The 20,450-nt window shown below is 44.4% G+C and overlaps 1 protein-coding gene and 1 non-coding gene across 2 annotated transcripts; both read right to left on the reverse strand.

The window, feature by feature from the left end:
- Positions 1 to 15,993: 15,993 nt before the first annotated feature.
- Trnak-cuu lies at positions 15,994 to 16,066 on the reverse strand. Its single transcript has one exon. It is a non-coding gene; the product is annotated as a tRNA-Lys (tRNA).
- Positions 16,067 to 16,090: 24 nt separating this feature from the next.
- Positions 16,091 to 16,713, reverse strand: LOC118572648 (40S ribosomal protein S3a-like). Its single transcript, XM_036172376.1, has one exon. It carries the CDS (start codon positions 16,573 to 16,575, stop codon positions 16,138 to 16,140), a length of 438 nt encoding a protein of 145 aa, XP_036028269.1. The 5' UTR covers positions 16,576 to 16,713; the 3' UTR covers positions 16,091 to 16,137.
- Positions 16,714 to 20,450: the final 3,737 nt, after the last annotated feature.

Raw genomic sequence — 20,450 nt, forward strand, 5'->3', positions numbered from 1 at the left:
TTAGTGCTTGGCTGTGGATCTCTGCATCTGCTTCCATCATTTACTAGATGAAGGCCCTCTGATAACAATTAGGGTTACAGGAGATGGCTAGTTCAGGATACCTATCCACTATTGCTAGAAATCTTAGCTGGGGTGATCCTTGTAGATTCATGGGAGTTTCCCTTGCACCAGGTTTCTACCTGACCCCAAACTATCCACCCGCAACAAGACATCTCTTTCTTTACTCTTCCCCTCCATCCACCCCCTCCAACCTAATCTCTCATGTTCTCATCCCCTCCAGCCCCCAGTCTACCCAGGAGACCTATTTCCCCTTTGAAGGGAGATCTATGCATCCCAGTCCCTCTTTGGGCCCTCCTTGTTACATATCCTCTCGTGTGTTGTGGATTGTAGCATGATTATCCTTTACAACTAGTATCCACTTATGAGTGAGTACAAACCATGTTTGACTTTCTGAGTCTGGGTTAACTCACTAAGGATGATTTTTTTTTCTAGTTCCATCCATTTGCTTTCAATTTCCTGATGTCACTGTTTTTTAAACAGCAGAACACCACATTTTCTTTATCCATTCTTCAGTTGAGGGGCATCTAGTTTTCCAGGTTATGGCTATTATGAATAAAGCTGCTATGAACATAGTTGAGCAAGTGTCCTTGTGATCAGATAGAGCATCCTTTGCATATATGCCCAGGAGTGATATAGCTAGGTCTTGAAGTAGATTGATTTTCAATTTTCTGAAATACCTCCATATTGATTTCCAAAGTGGCTGTACAAGTCTTCACTCTCACCAGCATTAGCTGTCACTGGTGTTTTTGATCTTAGCCATTCTGACAGGTGTAAGATGGAATCTCAGTATAAATAGAGTTTTCTCTCCTGCCTGCCAATTCCCAAATAACCACTCAGAGGCTTATATTACTTATAAATTATTGGCTGATAGATCAGTCTTGTTACTAGCTAACTTTTACATTTAAATTAACCCATAACACTTATCTATGTTTAGCTATGTGGCTTGGTACCTTTTCTCATACAACAGTCTCCTCTTGCTTCTCTGCATTTGCTGGCAACTCTCTGATTCCGCCCTTCTCCTTCCTATACTTAGTTTGGTCACCCCTCCTGTACTTCCTCCCTGGCTACTAGCGAATCAACATTTTATTAAACCAATTCAAGTGACAGATCTTCACAATGTACAAGAGGATTATTCCACAGAATTTCTCCCTTTTTGTCTAATTAAAAAGGAAGGTTTTAACTTTATCATAGTAAGATTATGTAACAACAAAAACAGTTATCAAGTAAGAATTACAGTTAAAATATCTAGTCTATTTGTATTTGGCAAAATTAGAGAAAATACTCTATTATCTATCTTTGTGAGTCCAAAGTTTTGTATCTAATTTATCTTTTATAATAACTAAAGATATAACTATAACCATCTAGTCTTCAACTCCATCAAAGAGCCCCAAAGGGTGAAATGTTACCTAATGACAGGAACCTCAAGCTGCCTGGACAGTCACCCAAAATTTCTCTGGAATGTTGGGGCATCCATCTTTGGTCTACAGGCCTAGCATATCTGACAGACTTTGCTGTGAAGCAGGAATTCTGAAGGACTGTCCTGCCTTGTCTTGGCAAAGTTCAGCAGTTGCCTCTCTTGCATCCTGTTGTTGAGTCTTTGTGTGGTTTTGGTATAGGGTGACTGTGATCTCATAAAATGAATTTTTCAAGGTTCCTGCTGTTTCTACTTTGTAGAATAATTAAGGTGTATTGGTATTAGCTCTTCTTTGAAAGTCTGGTAGTATTCTGTGCTGAAACCATCTGGCCCTGGGCTTTTTTTGGTTGGGAGACTTTTAATGACTGCTTTTATTTCCTTAGGGGTTATAGGTCTATTTAAATTGTTTATCTGATTTTTATTTAACTTTGATAAATGGTATCTATCAAAAAAATTTGTCCATTTCGTTTATATTTTCCAGTTTTGTAGAGTACAGGTTTTTGAAGAATGACCTAGTGATTCTTTGGATTTCCTCATTGTCTGTTGTTATGTCTTCCTTTTCATTTCTAATTTTGTTAATTTGGATGCGCTCTCTCTCTCTGCCTTTTAGTTAGTTTGGATAAGGGCTTGTCTATCTTGTTGATTTTTTTCAAAGAACCAACTCTGTTTCATTGATTCTTTGTATTGTTCTCTTTGTTGATTTCAGCCCTGAGTTTGATTATTTCCTTCCCTCTACTCTTCTTGGGAGTGTTTGCTTCTTTTTGTTCTAGAGCTTTCAGGTTGCTGTTAAGTCACTAGTGTAGGATCTCTCTAGTTTCTTTATGAAGGCACTTATTGCTATGAACTTTCCTCCTAGTATCGATTTCATTGTGTCTCATAAGTTTGGGTATGTTGTACATTCATTTTCAGTGAATTCTAGGAGGTCTTTAATTTCTTTATTTCTGCCTTGACCCAGTAGTAACTCTGTAGAGAGTTGCTCAGTTTCCATGACTTTGTTGGCTTTCTGTTGTTTCTGCTGTTGTTAAAATCCAGCTTTTATCCATGGTGGTCTGATAAGATACAGTGAGTTATTTCAGTTTTCTTTCTTTCTTTCTTTTTAAAGATTTATTTATTTATTATGTATACAGTATTCTGTTTGCATGTATTCCTGCAGGCCAGAAGAGGGAGCCAGATCTCATTACAGATGGTTGTGAGCCACCATGTGGTTGCTGGGAATTGAACTCAGGACTTCTGGAAGAACAGCCGGTGTTCTTAACCTCAGCCCTTTCAGTTTTCTTGTATCTGTTGAGACTTGCTTTGTGACTGAGTATGTGGTCAGTTTGGGAGAATGTTCTGTAAGGTGCTGAGAAGTTATATTCTTTGGTGTTTAGGTGAAATGTTCTGTAGCTATCTGTTAGGTCCATTTGAGTCATAACGTCCATTACTTCCATTATTTCTCTGTTTAGTTTCTGTCTGGATGAACTGTCCATATATGAGAGTGGGGTGGATGAAGTCTCCCACTATTAATGTGTAGGTTTTGGTGTGTGGTTTAAGCTTTAATTATATATATATATATATATATATATATATATATATAATTATATATATAATATATATATAATAATTATATATAATAATATATATAATATATATTGGCTTTTCAAGACAGGGTTTATCTGTTTAGTCCTTGCTGTCCTGGATCTTGCTCTGTAGACCAGGCTGGCCTGAAACTCAGAGATCTGCCTGCCTCTGCCTTCTTCTGAGTGCTGGGATTAAAGGCGTGCGCCACCACTGTCCCGCTTAGTAATGTTTCTTTTACAAATATAAGTGCCCTTGTATTTGGGGTGTAGATGTTCAGAATTGAGACTCCATCTTGGTGGATTTTTCCTTTGAGTATGAAATGTCCTTCCCCATCTCTTTTGGTTAACTTTGGTTGGAAGTCTGTTTTGTTAGATGCTAAAATGGCTACACTAGCATGCTACTTGGATCCATTTGCTTGGAAAATCTTTTTCCAACACTTTACTCTGAAGTAGTGTCTATCTTTGATGTTGAAGTGTGTTTTTTTTTATGCAACAGAAGGATGGAGCCTGTTTTTACATCTATTCTGTTAGTCTGTATCTTTTTATTGGGGAATTGAGTCCATTGATATTGAGTGACCAGTGTTTTTTAAATGATTTATTTTTATTTTATGTGCATTGGTATTTTGCCTGCATATATGTCTGTGTGACCTGGAACTGGAACTGGAGTTACAGTTGTGAGCTACCATGTGGCTGCTGGGATTTTTTTTTTTTTTTTTTGTCTTATATTTGTTTTGGTTTTGTTTATTTTTTGAGACAGGGTTTCTCTGTAGCCCTTGCTGTCCTGGAACTCACTCTGTAGACCAGGCTGACCTTGAACTCAGAGATCTGCCTGCCTCTGCCTCTGGAATTTTGGGATTAAAGACCTATGCCAGCCACCACTGCCTAGCTGGGTACTTGGAACTGAATCGTGGTCCTCTGTAAGAGCAGCCAGTGCTCTCAACCACTGAGCCATTTCTCCAGCCCCATGACCAATGACTATTAATTCCTGTTATTTTGTTGTTGTAGTTGGTGGTGGTGGCTGTGGTTCCCTTCTTCTGGTTTGCTGGTGTGAAATTATTTGTTTCCTTTGTTTTCTTGGGTGTAGTTATCTTCTCTGGGTTGGAATTTTCCTTCTAGGATCTTCTGTAGGGCTGGATTTGTGGGTAGATACTGTTTAAATTTGATTTTGTCATGGAATATCTTGTTTTCTCCATCTATGTTGATTGAAAGTTTTGCTGTATATAGTAGTCTGGGCTAGCATCTGTGGTCTTTCATAGTCTGCAAGATTTATGTCTAGGCCCTTCTGGCTTTTAGAGTCTTGAGTCAGTTGTAATTCTGATATGATAGGTTTGCCTTTATATGTTATTTGATCTTTTTCCTTTGCAGCTTTTAATATTCTTTCTTTGTTTTCTGTGTTTAGTGTTTTGATTATTATGTGGCAAGGGGAGTTTCTTTTCTGGTTCAATCTCTTTGGTTTTGTGTAAGCTTCTCACACCTTTATAGGCATGTCCTTATTTTAGGTTAGGAAAATTTTCTTCCATGACTTTGTTGAAATATTTCCTGGGCCTTTGAGCTTGGAATCTTCTTCTTCTTTAAAAAAAATTATTAAGAGATTTTTCTGTTCATTTTATATATCAACCACAGATTCCCCTATCTTCCCTCCTCCCACCCCCCAGTCTTCCTTACCCACATAAGCTAACTGGGGGTGAGGGAGGGCAAGGGCTGGGGGAAAGTGAGCTTACGAGAGTGGGAGGTTCTAGCTGGATCAGGAACAGTGGGAGAACAAGGAAAGAGACACCATGATAAATGAAGACCCCATGGGAATAGGAAGAAGCAGAGTGCTAGGTCCCCAGGAATCCACAAAGATGACTCCACTATAGACTACTGGCAATGGTTGAGAGGGTGCCTGAGCTGACCTACTCTGGTGATGGGATGGTCAAACACCCTAACTATCATGATAGAACCCTCATCCAGTGACTGATGGAAGCAGATGCAGAGATCCACAACTGGGTCCCAGGCAGACCTCCAGGAGTCCAATCGATGAGAGAGAGGAGGGATTCTATGAGCAAGAGATATCGAGACCATGACTGGAAAAAGCACAGGGACAACTAGCCAAACTAGTGGAAACACATGAACTCTGGACCAATGGCTGAGGAGCCCCCATGGTACTGGAATCTTCTTCTTCTATTCCTATTATTCTTAGATTTGATCTTTTCATAGTGTCCCAGATTTTCTGGATATTTTGTGTCAGAATTTTTTAGATTTAACATTTCTTTGGCTGCTGTATATATTTCTTCTGTTGTATCTTCTATGCTTGAGATTCTCTCTTTCATCTCTTGTATTCTGTTGATGATGCCTGCATCTGTAGCTCCCGTTCGCTTACCCAGATTTTCCATTTCTAGGATTCTCTCAATTTATGTTTTCTTTTTCTTTTTTTGTTTGTTTGTTTGTTTGTTGTTTTCAAGACAGGGTTTCTCTGTGTCGCTTTGTGTCTTTCCTGGATCTCTTGGTAGCCCAGGCTGGCCCTCAGTGTGTGTCCTTCATTGCTTCTATTCCCATTTCCAGGTCTTGAACAGTGTTATTCTTTTCCTTTGTTTGTATTCTCCTGGATTTCTTCACTTCCTCTGTAAGGGCCTCTACCTTAAGATTGGATTTAAGGCCATTTTTTTGAGCTTCAGCTGTGTTGGAATATCCAGGGCTTGCTACAGCAGGACAACTGGGCTCCGGCGGTGCCACATTCCCCTGGGTGTTCTTGGTTGTACTTTTACATTGGCCTCTAGTCATTTGGGTTGGGATTATTATAGGGTTAGGTGCCGCTTTCTGAGTTTTTCTTTGTTGGATGGATGCTTTTTTCCTCACTTTCCATTTCCTCTCTGCTGTGTCCTGAGTGGCTGGTAGCTCTGGTGACCAGTGAGTCTTCAGGCCCAGTAGTGTGTCTCTGCTTGGGTTTTGGTGACCTGAGTGACCTCTGGGGTTTTGGGTGCTCACATTGCCTCTGGGGTTCTGGATACTGTTGTGGCCTCTGGAGTTCCAGGTACCTGGGGTTCCTAGTACCAGCATGACCTCCCATAAAGCAAGAATCTTCTGGGTTCCCTAGTACTGGTATGGTCTCAGATAGAGTGGAGTCTTCTGCCTCAGTTGTAGGCCTGGACATGAAGCCCAGAGAAGGGGGCACTGTTGGGGATTGCTAGGGTTCCCAGTACCAGTGTGGCCTCAAGTAGAGTGGGGGTCTTCTGTAGGAGCTGTGGGCTGGGATCTTTATTACATTTATTTATTTATCCTGTGTGTGTGTATGTGTGTATGTGTGTGCACATGCATGTGGTATACAATGTCTATATGGTATGTGTGATACGTGCACATGAATGTCCAGGTGTGTGCACCCCTGCATGTGTGTGCATGAGGAACTCAGAGCAGGGCATCAGATGTTAGCCTTGCTCTCTTGAGACAAGAGTTCGCAGTAAGTCAGAATTTGACGTTCAGTTAGGCCGGCCAGTGGACTCTCTGTGCTGCTTGCCTTTGCTCCACAGTGCTGGGTTACAGGCATGAGTGGCTAGTGGCCTTTGCATGTGGATTTGGGGGATTTGAACTTACATCTTCATGCTTGCAAAGCCATCTCCCAGCCTCTTCTCTGCACTGTATCCATTTATTTGTTTGTTTGTTTGTTTGTTTGTTTTTTAAAAGGATTCATTTACTTATGTATACAGTGTTTTGTCTGCACACCAGAAGAGGGCACTAGATTTCATTACAGATGGTTGTGAGCCACCATGTGGGTGCTGGGAATTGAACTCAGGACCTGTGGAAGAGCAGCCAGTGCTCTTAACCTCTGTGCCATCTCTCCAGCCCCCTCTGCACCAGCCTTAAAGCCCAGAATCACGTTCTTCAATACTTTAAAAAGGGAGCTGGGTGGTGGTGCAGGCCAGCCTGGTCTAGAGTGAATTTCAGGATGCCAAAGCTACACAGAGAAACCTTGTCTTTTTTTGTTGTTTGTTTTTGTTTTGTTTTTTTGTTTTGTTTTTCGAGACAGGGTTTCTCTGTGCAGTTTTGGTGCCTGGGACTCACTCTGTAGCCCAGGCTGGCCTCGAACTCACAGAGATCCACCTATCTCTGCCTCCCGAGTGCTGGGATTAAAGGCATGAACCATTACTGCCCAGCTTGAGAAACTTTGTCCTAAGAAAACCTTCAGTTCAGTAGGTAAAGTACTCCCCATCAGCCTGAGGACCCACGTGATGGACGAAGAAAAGTGATTCCCCAAAGGTGTCCTCTGACCCCCCCACACACACACACGCACACGCACACACACACACACACACACACACACACACACACACACACACACACACACACACACACACACACACACACACACACACACACACACACGCACACACACACTCACACACACACTCACACACACTCACACACACACTCACACACACACTCACACTCACACTCACACACACACACACACACACGCACTCACACACACACGCACTCACACGCACACACACGCACACACACTCACTCTTCTCCTTTGGAGCTTCCAGTGTGGGCATTCCTGAAGTTGCCTTTCTAATTTACCATTTGCGATTATTGGCTTTTCTGTATAGCTGTTTCTTCCACTTTCCCCTTATCACTTGTCCCAGAAGGCTTTTTTTTTTTCGGCAGCCACTTAATTTGAGGAATTTGTTTATATGGATTTCCCCTTTAAAGCTTCCTCTCTCATTAATGCAAGATCCTATCTCTACAGCTGTGGTAGCAGCTGCCTCCTCTGAAGGGGAGGTTTGTGTTCATTTTGGTTTGGTGTATTCAAGTTTAAAGGTTCCATGAAAGATCTGTGGGCCTTGCCTTCTCTGCTTATGTTAGAGAGGTCCTCAGAGTGTTGGGGTATGGCTCAGTAGTGGAGCACTTGACTAGAATCCTTACCTCCATGGGGGTTCAGGTTGTGGCTCAGAGGCTAGACTCCCCCAGTCAGGGACTGGAGTCGTGGTTCAACAGTAGCACCTGCATAGAGTCCCCCATCTGTAAAAACCTGGCATGATTCTATTGCTCAAAGCATGGAGACAGATGCATCAGAAGTTCAGGTTTGGGCTGGGGATGTACTCGGTTGGTAGAGTACTTTGCTTAGCATGCATGAAGCCCTGGGTTCCATTGCCTGTGCCCTAAAAACCAGGAGTTGTGGCGCCATACAATCCCAGCACTCAAAAGGTGGGGGCAGAAGCATCAGAAGTTCAAAGCCGTCCTTGGGTACATAATTTGAGAACCTACCTGGAAACAAATGCTAGTGATCTTGCTGAGATTGTCCCCTCTGCCCGGATGGTCTAGCACAAGGCTTGGGTACGCCTCTTCCTTCTCTCACCCAGTCACTCCATGCTTAGATTACAAGACAAAGAAGCATTTGTGGTTGGGAGTTACAGAAGCGAACTGGTCTAGCAGGGTTCTTCTAAAATGGGGCTGCTTGCCTTTCCTACGTGGTCCGGGTGCACGGGGCTGGAGGTGTTAGTCACCATCTGGCCAAGCGCCCATGTACTTGGACTCAACCCATTGGGGTGACTGGCAGGCTAACAAAGACAGGAAGGAAGGGAGACTGGCATGACTTGGCTCACAGTGTGAAAACTGAACTGAGACAACTCTGACCTTGCATTTGCCCCCAAATCTGTCCTAGCACATGGAAGAAATGTCATTCTCACGGTTAGCCACGCACAATTCAAACCTTACTATCATTTGCTTTTCCCGGAGCACAGCATGGCTGTGCAGTGTGATAACAGCTGGCTGTGTGTGGAAGTACGTGATATTCCAGGCATTGTAGCGGAAGCAACCTGACTTGAAGCCCTGAGTTTCCATTCTGGCTCTTCTGTCCAAGTAGCTTAAACCCAGTAAAAATCTTAGGGTTCCTGTGTCCACTAATTACCTCTCTGGTCACCTCTTTTTGTCCTTCCATTTGGGTTTCTGATTTTCATCTGTAGAATAAGAGGCTCAAATGTTAAACTCAAATTATTTATTCTTGAGCTGGGCATGCCTAATCCTAAGGAGCCTGAGGCAGGAGGATATTCCATTTGGAACTGAGATGAAGTACATTGTGAGAGTCATCTCAAATCAACTAAAACTTTAAAACAAAGTAATTCAAGACACGGGAACTCTGAACAGCAAGGTTGGTGGCATACAGTTATGATCTCAGCCCTCAGGAGGTGGCGGCAGGAGGGATCAGGACAAGTTCAACCTTAGTTTTGGAGACAATGTGAGTTTGAGGTACTGTCTCACATAAGAAAAGTTTATCCTTAGTGTTGTTACTATAACAAACTTCTCAAAGCTGGAAAACTTTATAAAGAAAAGAGATTTATTTAGCCTATAAGTCTAAAGGTGCATAGACCCACACCTAATGAAAGCCTTCCTGCTAGTGAAGTCCCAAAGTGACAGAGAGTGTCAAATGGCAAGAGACATATGCGTTAGTCCCGGGCTTCTTATAGAGCCACCAGGATCCCACCATGGGTGCTCCACCTGAGTGAGCTAATCTTACCCTCGCCACTCTCTCAAAGGCCTGCCTCCAACCATTGGTTGGTTTAGCTTTCCGTCCTCTGAATACTTTTAGTGGGCAGTAAATTTCAACACAAGAACCCTTGACAGACACACCCAGACCATGACTACCACTAACTACCTTTCCTACATCTGGTAATGACCGGGGCTGGGGATGTAGCCTAGCCCTGGGTTTGATCCCCAGCACCCATAAACTTGGTGCTCCTCCTCCTCCTCCTGAGGAGGAGATGGGATTTGGGGATCAGGAGTTCAAAGTTATCCTCGCCTACACAGGGAGTTTCAGGCTGCCTAAAATAGAGACTCCAAAATCCAAAAGCAGAGGCTGGGGAGAAGAATGAATGGTTAAAGTGCTTACCAGGCAAGCCTGAGAACCAAGTTCAGATCCTTAGAAACTCACATATGCCCAGGAGTGTGGAGGCTCACCTGTAGCACCAAGTTTGGAAGGTTGAGAAGGAGATCCTAGTGAGACCAGCCACATCAGCAAGCTCTGGGTTTGATTAGGAGACCCTGCCTCAATGAATAAAGTAGGAAAGTTATTGAGAATGAGTTCAGGCATCAACATTGGGCCACCACGTGAATGTGCACATGTGCCTTCACGCACACACACACACACACACACACACACACACACAGAGAGAGAGAGAGAGAGAGAGAGAGAGAGACCCACATGTGTGCCCACATACATGTAAACATGCATACATATACTACATGAAAAAAGGAAAAACCCCAAACCATCCCATATCAAACCAAATTCTAGTATCAGTAGCAATCCATAGTATATTCAAGGCTTCAGAATAAGACATTGAAGGGCTTGGAATAGAGGTCAAGGGTGAAATTTTTGCCTAGCATGTGTCATGTCCTGGGTTGGACCCCCAAAACAAGCAAGAAAAAGAAATAACTTTTGGGAAACAAAAGTGAAGTCAGGTGTGTTAATGCATGTCTGCAATCTCAGCTAGTGATGTGGAGACAGGTGGATTCTGGGATTTGCTGATCAATCAGTCTAGCTGTATAGGCTACATGAGACCCTGTGTCAATCAGTCAATCCACTTCACTTCCTGAAAGCCCAACCAAACAAAAAATTATTTCAAAAGTAGGATGTAGTGATGTGTGCCTATAAGCCCAGCTCAAGAAACTGATGCAGGAGGATTACTAAGAATTTGAGACCAGTCTGAGCTATATAGTGATTTCTAACCTAGCCTGAGCTATAGTGTGACAAGTGTTAGACCCTGTCCAAAAAGAGGAGGAGGGAAAAGAAAAGAGGGAAGGAGGAGGGTGAGGAGGGAGTGAGGAGAAGTAGCAGAAGAAAACAAGGACACTGAAGAACTGAGGGTCCAGAGAGGAAGCAACCCAAGACACAGTATGATTTTGATCTTGATTATAAAATGATGAACTTGGAGAGCCAAGAGACAAACCCAGGAAGTTAACAATATGGACAGGAAGCCTGGCTTCAATGGCGCATGCCTTTAATCCCAGCACTCGAGAGGCAGAGCCAGGCAGATCTCTATGAGTTCGAGGCCAGCCTGGGCTACAGAGTGAGTTCTAGGACAGGCTCCAAAGCTACACAGAGAAACCCTGTCTCAAACAAACAAACAAACGAAAACAGTACAGACAGGAGCAAACGTCACTATCCTGATATTGTGAGAGCTCAGATGACAGAGATAAGGCTGGGACCCCAGGGAAGAGGAGCAGAGGGTGAGAGCCAGCCTCAGTCTACAGGGAGGAACCACGATTGCCAAACTGGAGTTGGAGGGGATGGTTTCAAACCAGCTCTCAAACAAGAAGTGAAAACCTGTAAAAGTGGACACAGAGGGAAGGATGTCTTCATTCCTGATGTCTAATTTTTCCATGGTAAGGAGACAACAAAGAGTCTTAAATTGGTGAATTAAGACATAGGAGAGGAGAGGATGGAGAGACAGCCCAGCGGTAAAGTGCCTGCTGCACATCCAAGAGAACCTGAGTTTGAATCCCTGGTACCCATGTGAAAGTGGGGTGTAACAGTACTGGGGAGCCCAAACAGGCAGGCATGTGTCTGTAACATATCCACGTCAGTGGGTTGCTGGGGTCAGCAAGTCCTTAGACATCCTTTAAGGGAAGTCCTGTAAACATTCAGATCTTACCACTCCTCTGGTTCTCTTGTGGTGTGTCCTCCCCACCGACTGGCGCTGGGACTGAACCCAGCAGGCCTTGTGCTTGCCAAACAATCTCACTTTCCAACCCCTATTCCTCTGTTGGATTCTGAATTCTCAGTCACCCAAACACGACTTTCTCTATTTTCCCTTAAACCTGGAGTCATAACACAAACTCTTCTGGGAGAGGCCAGCAAATTCCAGAAGGCTCAGCTATTAGGAGTGCTCAATGCTCTTCCAAGGGATCAATCTCCCACCCCATCCCCCATCCCAGACCCATGATGGGCAGTTTACAACTCCCTGGAACTCCAGCTCCAGGGCATCCAGTGCCCACTTCTGGCCTCTGCAGGTGCTGTACACATGCAGCATACATTCCTACAGACACACAAATAACATTTTTCAAAAAGACACAACTTAAAGTGCAATGTGGAGCCAGGAGAGACCCCCAGAGTAATCTCCATTTTAGGAGTCTGCAGTGGCTAATATTGACAACTTGATAGGTTCTAGAATTGCCAAAGGGGGTTTCTAGATTGAGTTTTTTGAGATAGGCAGATCTACTGTGAATGTCCATGGCAGCATCCCACTGGTTGGGCTCTGGACTGAATGGAGAGCAGCTGAGGTCATGAGGCTCTGTGGTCATGTGGTTCTGTGGTCACGTAGCTCTGCTTCCTGACTGTGGCTGCAATGTGACCAGTTGTCTTAGGCTCTTGCTGCCACACTGCCTCCAACGTGGTGGACTGTACCTTCCAACTGTGAGCCACCATAAGCCTGTCCTTCCTTCTGTGGCGTGGGTAAGGTGTTTTTGTCAGTTGTGAGAAAAAATAAGTAATGGAGGGTGTTCTCTGAGATAGAAGGGGCACTCATAAGTCAGAGTGTGAGCTCTGCTTGCTGCTCCTGAGATGACAGATGGTTTCCTCAGATTCTTAACATCCAAACAGGGACAGCAACAGCACTCCAGAGGCTGAGACAGGACAAGCCAAAGCTCCAGTCTAGCCTGGGTTACCTGGTGAGTTCAAGGCCAGCCTAAGCCACATAACTAGTACTTTATAGCTCAATGGTAGAGCATAATCTATTGTGCATGAAACCCGGAGTTTACTCAATAGCACTGCAAGGTGCCAAGTAGCCCAAGCTAGCTTCAACAATCATTATAAAACTGAGGGTGGCCTTGACTTCCTGATTCTTCTGCCTGCAGTTTCCAAGTGCTGGAATTCTAGATATGAGTCTCTGTGTCTGGCTCAGAGTTTCTCTGTGTGTGCATCTGCATGTATGTGGGTGCTATGTCCTGTGTGTGTGTGGTGCTCAGAGGCTGATGCCAATGTCTTCCTGTATTACTCTTTCTGCCTTGAGTCTTTGAGACAGAGACCCTCAGCCAACCTGAACCTTAGTGAGTCTGCTTCTGGCTGGCCACTTAGCCTCGGGGACCTGCAAAGAGCTTGCCTAGCATGTATGAAGCTCTGGATCCAATCCCCCAGCACTACATGAACCAAGCTTGATGGCATTCCACCAACTGAGCTACATCTCCAACTCTCAAGCTATCTCTTAGCGTTGTGAACCCACCTATAATCTATCGATTCTGTTGATTGACTAAGCTGGGCGCTTAGTCCTCACTCTCAGCACCTAGAACTTTGCTTAAAAAGCAAAACTGGCCTGGTATGATGCCAGTGTCCATGAGGCTGAGGCAGGAAGATCATTGTATCAGTTACTTTTCTACTGTTTTTAGATAAACACCATGACCAAGGTAACTAATATTAGAAAGAGTTTATTGGGGCTCATGATTCCAGAGGGTAAGAGTCCATCACGGCAGGGAAGTGGCGGCTGGAGCAGCAAGACAGAACTCTCATTGTGAAGCAGGAGCACAGAGCTGAGGGCAAACTGGGAGTACCTCAGCCTCTCAATTCTCAACAACCCCTCTGTACACTTCCTCCACAAAGCCACACCTCCTAAACCTCCCAAATGGTACTACCACTTGGGATGCAAGTGTTCAAATGCCCAAAACTATGGGGAATGTCTCATTCAAACCACCACAGCCATCCTGGGCTACATAGTGAGTTCAAGGCCAACCTGGGCTACATATATGAGACTCTCAAAACACCAACCACACAACAAAGAAAGGACTGAGGAAGTGGCCCCCAGTAAAGCTCTTGTTCTCTAAGCAGAAGGACCTGAGCGTGGGCTCTTAGCACCCAGGTGAAAAAGCTGGGTGTCTGTAGCTACAGAGCTTGGGGAGGGGTGGCAGAGAAAAGGATTCCTGGGGCTCAGAGGGCAGCCAGCCTAATCAGCCAGTGAACTACAGGTTCAGTGAGATGGACAAAGACTGAGGGAGACCCCTGATGTCAACCTCTGGCCTTTATACACACACACACATACACACACACACACACACACACACACACACAGAGAGAGAGAGAGAGAGAGAGAGAGAGAGAGAGAGAGAGATCCAGACCAGCTTGAGTTTCAAAAAGAGTAAAACTGTTTCCCACTCAAAAAAAAAAAAAAAAAAAAAGAGTATAAGGACACACACCTTTTCATCCCAGCACTCAGGAAGCAGAGGAAGGTAGATCTCTCTGAGTTCAAGACCAACCTGGTCTATATGTTGAGCTAGCCATGGCTACATAGTGAGACTTTTTTTTTTTTTTTAAGGAGGGCATGGTGGGCTTGGCCTCATGCTGTGGTGTTTGGGCTTCCCAGACCCTATTGCCTGAGCAGACGGCTGTTTCTATAGTGCTTTCTAAGATTTCTGCGAAGTGTCTACAAAGGTTTCTAAGTGATGGCTTGTGAATGCAGAGTTGAGCAAACTTTTCAAAGCCAAGCTGGGTCAAGTATCATGCTGTAGGCCTGTCATTGTCTCACTCAGGAGGTGGAGGCAGGAGGACCAGAAGTTCAAGGTCATGCTGGGCTACCTAGATAGCCTGGGCTACATGAAATCTGCCTCTTGAAGCAGGAGGTGGCACATGCCTGTGAGTCTAACACTCAGGAGGCTGAGGCAGGAGGATGGCCAGTCTGGACTACAAAAAAGACTCTGATCTAAAAAAAAAAAAAAAGAAAGGCACCTGCTGCCAAACCTGGCAAGCTGAGTTTTGTCTCTCATGGTGGAAGGAGAGAACGGACCCCCACAAGTCCTCTGACACACACACAGCCCACATATATGATCTAGGGTTTCTATTGCTGCGATAAAACACTGTGACCAAAAGCAGCTTGGGAAGGAGAGGGTTAGTTCCCCTTACAGCTTGCAGTCCATCGTCTAAGGAAGTCAGGGCAGAGCTCACAGCAGGAGCCTGGAGGCAGGGACAGAATGAAGCAGAGGCCACGGAGGAGTGCTGCTCACTGGCCCGTTCCTCAGGACTCGCTCAGCCTGCTTTCCTATAGCCACCATGGCCACCAGCTCAATCATGAAACTATCCCATATGCTTGCCCACAGGCCAATCTGACAGAGACATTTTCTCAGTTGAGGTTCTTCCCTTTTATGTGATTCTAGGTTGTGTAAAGTTGACACAAAACTAGCCAGTACAACATCCAATAACAATAAATGATATTTTTTTTTTTTTAAATTGAGGGCTGGAGACATGGCTCAGTAGTTAATAGCACTGGCTGCTCTTCCAGAGGACCTGGGTTCAATTCCCAGTATGCACATGGCAGCTCACAACTGTCTGTTAACTCCAGTTCCAGAGGAGCCAATACCTATGGCAAAACACTAATGTGTAGAAAATAAGAATAAGTAAATTAAAAAGAAAAAAATTGAGGTAGAGTCTCCCTATGTAGCCCATGAAGACTTGAGTTTGGTTACCAGCATGTATGTAAAAAGCTGAGCTCCACAGGCTGGAGACGTGGCTTGGCAGTTAAGAGTACATACTGTGCGTGCAGAGGACTTGAGCAAGGCTCCTAGCTCCCATGTCAAGAGGCTCACAACCACCTGTAACTCCAGCTCCAGAGGGATCTAACTTGTCTGACCTTTGCCAGCACATGTGCACACACACATACATTTAATCAAAAATTAAATCTTGCCAGGTTGTAGTGGATAGCCATCCCAGCATTGGCCTGGAAGTTCCAACCCCCATTGAGGCTTTGGTAATGATCACGCCCACAAGGCGGGGCAGAGGAGGGAGCGGAAGACAGAGGATGAAGAGGAGGTTGCTCTCTTGGTTCCGGGATGCTGGATGCTGGAGGTAGACCGAGCAGAGTTCTCCAGAGAACACCGCGGGACTGTACTATACCTTTATACCTTTGCCAGACCCTACAACCTACCCCTTCATTTGTAAGTTACCCCACAAAATAAACCTCCCTTTTAACTACGTGGAGTGGCCTTAATAATTTTACCAATATCTGGCGCCCAACGTGGGGCACGAACCCACGACCCTGAGATTAAGAGTCTCATGCTCTACCAACTGAGCTAGCCGGGCCTTTTTTTTTTTTTTTTTTTTTTTTTTTTCACAAATAAGGCTTTTATTTGTCACTATTAAAAATCTGGATCTCAAACAGATTCTTGGACTGGTGGTTCATATCCATCAGCTCGTTCAACTTTAGCACCTGTCTCATCACCAGTAGCTTTTCCAGAACCACCACCTTCACCACGGAGCTCCATGAGTTTTCCCAGTTCAAACTTGGGTTTCTTCAGCATTTTTACTTTTCTAACGAAGACGTCATGAAGAGGATAAATGGACTGGCAAGCCTTTTCTCTGTCTTTCCCAATGCTGTCTGGAATCAGTTTATTAACCACTTCCTTCAAGTCATTTGTCTGCACTTCTCGGGTCATGATTTCCATCATCTTCTTCCAGATCTGGCGGACCTGCTGGTGCTGTGCATAAGAGGTCTTGCGTATCTGGTTGTTGCGTTTTTTAGTGAAACCAACACAGAACAGACGGAGCAAATAACCATCAGTTGTCTTGACATCCACATGAGCTTCAATCATGGTCTACCACTTCTTGACCATGGAACACATTTTGTCCCGGGTAAGATCCATGCCATGGAAGTTAGTCAGACAGTTTTTGCCCTGCACATCCTCGGTAATTAGCTTGAATTTCCTAAATGCAACTTCATCATTCTGTAGATCAGCAAGGCTCACTTCAAACACACGACCCTTGAGACTCCCGAAAGTTGCTTGCATCCTTCTCCCATTTCTCAGGTATTATTATATTCCTTCTCAGGTCTTTGATGAGGTTGGAGATTAACAGTTATAGTTACAACTTAGTATATATACATATATAATATCTTAGATAGAATATACTAAGTATTAGACTCAGGTTCTTTAGGATAGTACACCTTTTGGAATGATCCTTGTAACATGCCACCTACCCATGCCCTAGACTTCCCTGGATTTTACTATGTGTTTTTTGCTTGGTATTGTTTGCACTTATTGTAATTCCAACTTATCTAAGTCATTATCCCTCATTACTCCTGGACAATATTTGATAACCATCTCTTTGTATATAGTCTTGTATTAGGTTAGAACTTTCTTATTTAGACAAAAGGGGGAGATGTAGTGGATAGCCATCCCAGCATTGGCCTGGAAGTTCCAACCCCCATTGAGGCTTTGGTAATGATCACGCCCACGAGGCGGGGCAGAGGAGGGAGCGGAAGACAGAGGATGAAGAGGAGGTCGCTCTCTTGGTTCCAGGATGCTGGACGCTGGAGGTAGACCGAGCAGAGTTCTCCAGAGAACACCGCCAGACTGCACTATACCTTTGCCAGACCCTGCAACCTATCCCTTCATTTGTAAGTTACCCCACAAAATAAACCTCCCTTTTAACTATGTGGAGTGGCCTTAATAATTTCACCAATACCAGGTGGTGGGGGTGCATGTCTTTAATCCCAGAGGCAGGCAGATCTCTGAGTTGAGGCCAGCCTGGTCTACAGAGTGAGTTCCAGGGCAGCCAGGGCTACACAGAGAAACCATGTTTGTGGGAAAAATCAAAAATCAAAACAGCAACAAAAAAAGAGATGTGGCTACGTGTTGTGGACTATTTAACTATGTAAAGATGTGTTACAATTGTTTCTGCTGCATTTGTTTAACTATGAAAAGAGGTGGTGTGGGTTTGTTCGCCTTGCCTGCCTAAGGCACCTGATTGGTCTAATAAAAAGTTGAATGGCCAATAGCTAGGCATAAGAGGGATAGGTGGGGCTGGCCGGCAGAGAGAATAAATAAGAAGAGAAATCTAGGCTCAAGTAGAACAGGAGAGAAGAAAATGAGGGAGAAAGAGAGGGAGACGCCTGGAGCCAGCTAACAGACACAGCGTAGGACACCCAAAAAGAAAAGCAGAATGTAGATAAAGAGAAACATCAAAGTAAGAGCTAAAATAAGTCTGAGCATTTATAACTAAGAAAAAGTCTCCATGTTATGATTTGGGAGCTGTCGGTGGCCTAAAAGACAGCCTGGTACAGTTAGATGTGAAGTCAACAAGGGGTGGACTTGTGTTGGCTAATCTTGATTGTCAATTTGATTGTATCTTCTTTCTTTTTTTTTTTTTGTTTGTTTGTTTGTTTGTTTTTGGTTTTTGGAGACAGGGTTTCTCTGTGTAGCTTCGCACCTTTCCTGGAACTCGATTTGGAGACCAGGCTGGCCTCAAACTCACAGAGATCCACCTGCCTCTGCTTCCCAAGTGCTAGAATTAAAGGTGTGCGCTACCATTGCCTGGCTTGTATTTTCTAAAATAAAGTTCTTGGGAAGAAAAAAATTGACATTTTGAAAATTTTTTAATTATATTTATCTTTCTGTGTGTATATATGTGTGGACCAAGGCATGTGTGTGGAGGTCAGAGGACAACTTTCAGGAGCTGGCTCTCTCCTTCCACCATGTGGGTCCTGGGGATTGAACTCAGGTCATCTTAGCGAACTTGGAGGCAAACACCTTTACCTGCTCACTCATCTCATGGGCCCCCAAATTGAAGCCTTAATACCATGTCAGAGACTAAGACCCATTCACTCAAAGCAGTGGTTCCCAACCTTTCTAACTCTGAGACCCTTTAATACAGTTCCTCATGTTGTGGTGATTCCCAACCATAAAATTATTTAATTGCTACTTCATGACTGTAATTTTGCTACTGTTATGAATTGTGATGTAAATATCTGTGTTTTCCAATGGTCTTAGGCGACCCCTGTGAAAGGGTTGCTCCAGCCCACAAGTTGAGAGCTGCTGGCTTAGGGAGATCCTCGGCCGAGAGAAGGCAGATGGGAGAGAAGGCCAGAGTCAGTTTGCACACTATCTTGCTATGATGTGCATCAGAACAAGTGGATAAAACTACATTAGTCCTATCTACCCTTAAAAAGATCGTGTTCCCAGGCAAAAAGAGCAGCAGTAATTAGATCGCATCCTGCTCTCCCACAAACTAGATGCTATTAAGCCCCAAATTAACTTAATTTGTTTATATTCATGCCTTTAGGTGAGGAGGCACAGCTCCCACTCCTTTTGGGAATGGGGAAGGGGGTCTTTGGTACATTTATCTCTGTTTCTACTTTTGCACAGTTGGGGTGAAGATCAGAACTTCAGATATTAGTAGGAAGATGGGCTTGGTGAGGTTTGGTGGGGCTTGGTGGTTCATTCCTGTCACCCCAGAGGCAATCGAAGTTTGAGATCATCCTTGGCTACATAGCAAATTCAAGACCAGCCTGTGCTATCTGAGGCTGTTTCTAAAAGAAAACATGCACACATTATGAAAGCTCACATATTGTTGACATTTAGTTTAAGGAGTCATTTAGAGAGAGATCCCAAAGGCCTATGGAAGAGCAGGATAAATAAATGAATGGCTGAGGGGTCAGCTCAGCATTAGCGGAGGTCAGCGGGCAGCTTGTGGGTGTCGGTTCTCTTGTTCTCCAGTGTGAATCCCAGGGTTCAAACTCAGAATGGTCAGGATCTTTATAACCTGTTGAGCCATCTTTCAGGGTTCCACCTTGTTTTTCGAAGCTCGGTCTTTCATTGACCTGAACCTCACTGACTGAGCTAGCCTGGCTGGCCAGCAAGCCGCAGGGATCCTCTTGCTTGCTTCCCTGGTACTGGGATGATGACAGGTGCTCCTGTGTCTGGCTCACACTCAGTCCTCATTCTGTGGGAAGGGGAAGCACTTTCCCAAGTGAGCCATCTCCCAAACCTCTTTTGTTTGTTTTCCAACGGGATCTCATGTAGCCTCGGCTGGCCTTGAACTGTTACCTCAGTTAGTTAGATGAACAGCTGACATTGTTCCTGTGATGGGACTGAGAATGGGAGTTTGGAACTTACATTTTAGACGTATTTTGCTTAAGGAGAAAGAATGTAAATTAATTAAGAGTCATGGGAGACCCTGGTCTAGAGCTGAAAGTCATGTTCAAGTTTGCTAAAAAGGCAGGGATGGGCTAGGTGATGATGATGCATGCCTTTGATCCCAAGACTAAGGAGGCAGAGGCAGGCAGATTTCTGTGAGTTCAAGGTCAGCCTGGTCTATAGAGTGAGTTCCAGGACAGCCAGGGCCACACAGAGAAACTCTGTCTTGAAAAACTAGAACCACCACCAACAAAAGGGGCTGAGGAAGGGGCTGAGGATGTGACTCAATCGGTAGGGAGCTTGTCTAGCATGCAGGAGCCCAGCGATGTACAAAGCCAGGCCTGATCATGTATCTTTGTATTCCCCACACTCAGGAGATGGAGGCAGGAAGATTAATAGTTTAAAGTCATCCTCAACTACATATTGAGTTCTAGGCCAGTCTGAGCTATATGAGATCTTGTCTCAAAGACAAGAAGGAAGGGGAGATACTTCAGTCAGATTGCTTGCTCTGCAAGCCTGAGGATGTGAGCTGGATTCCAGGCACCTTCGGGAAA

This window comes from Onychomys torridus, chromosome 22 (genome assembly GCF_903995425.1).
Source record: "Onychomys torridus chromosome 22, mOncTor1.1, whole genome shotgun sequence".
NCBI classification, from domain to species: domain Eukaryota; kingdom Metazoa; phylum Chordata; class Mammalia; order Rodentia; family Cricetidae; genus Onychomys; species Onychomys torridus.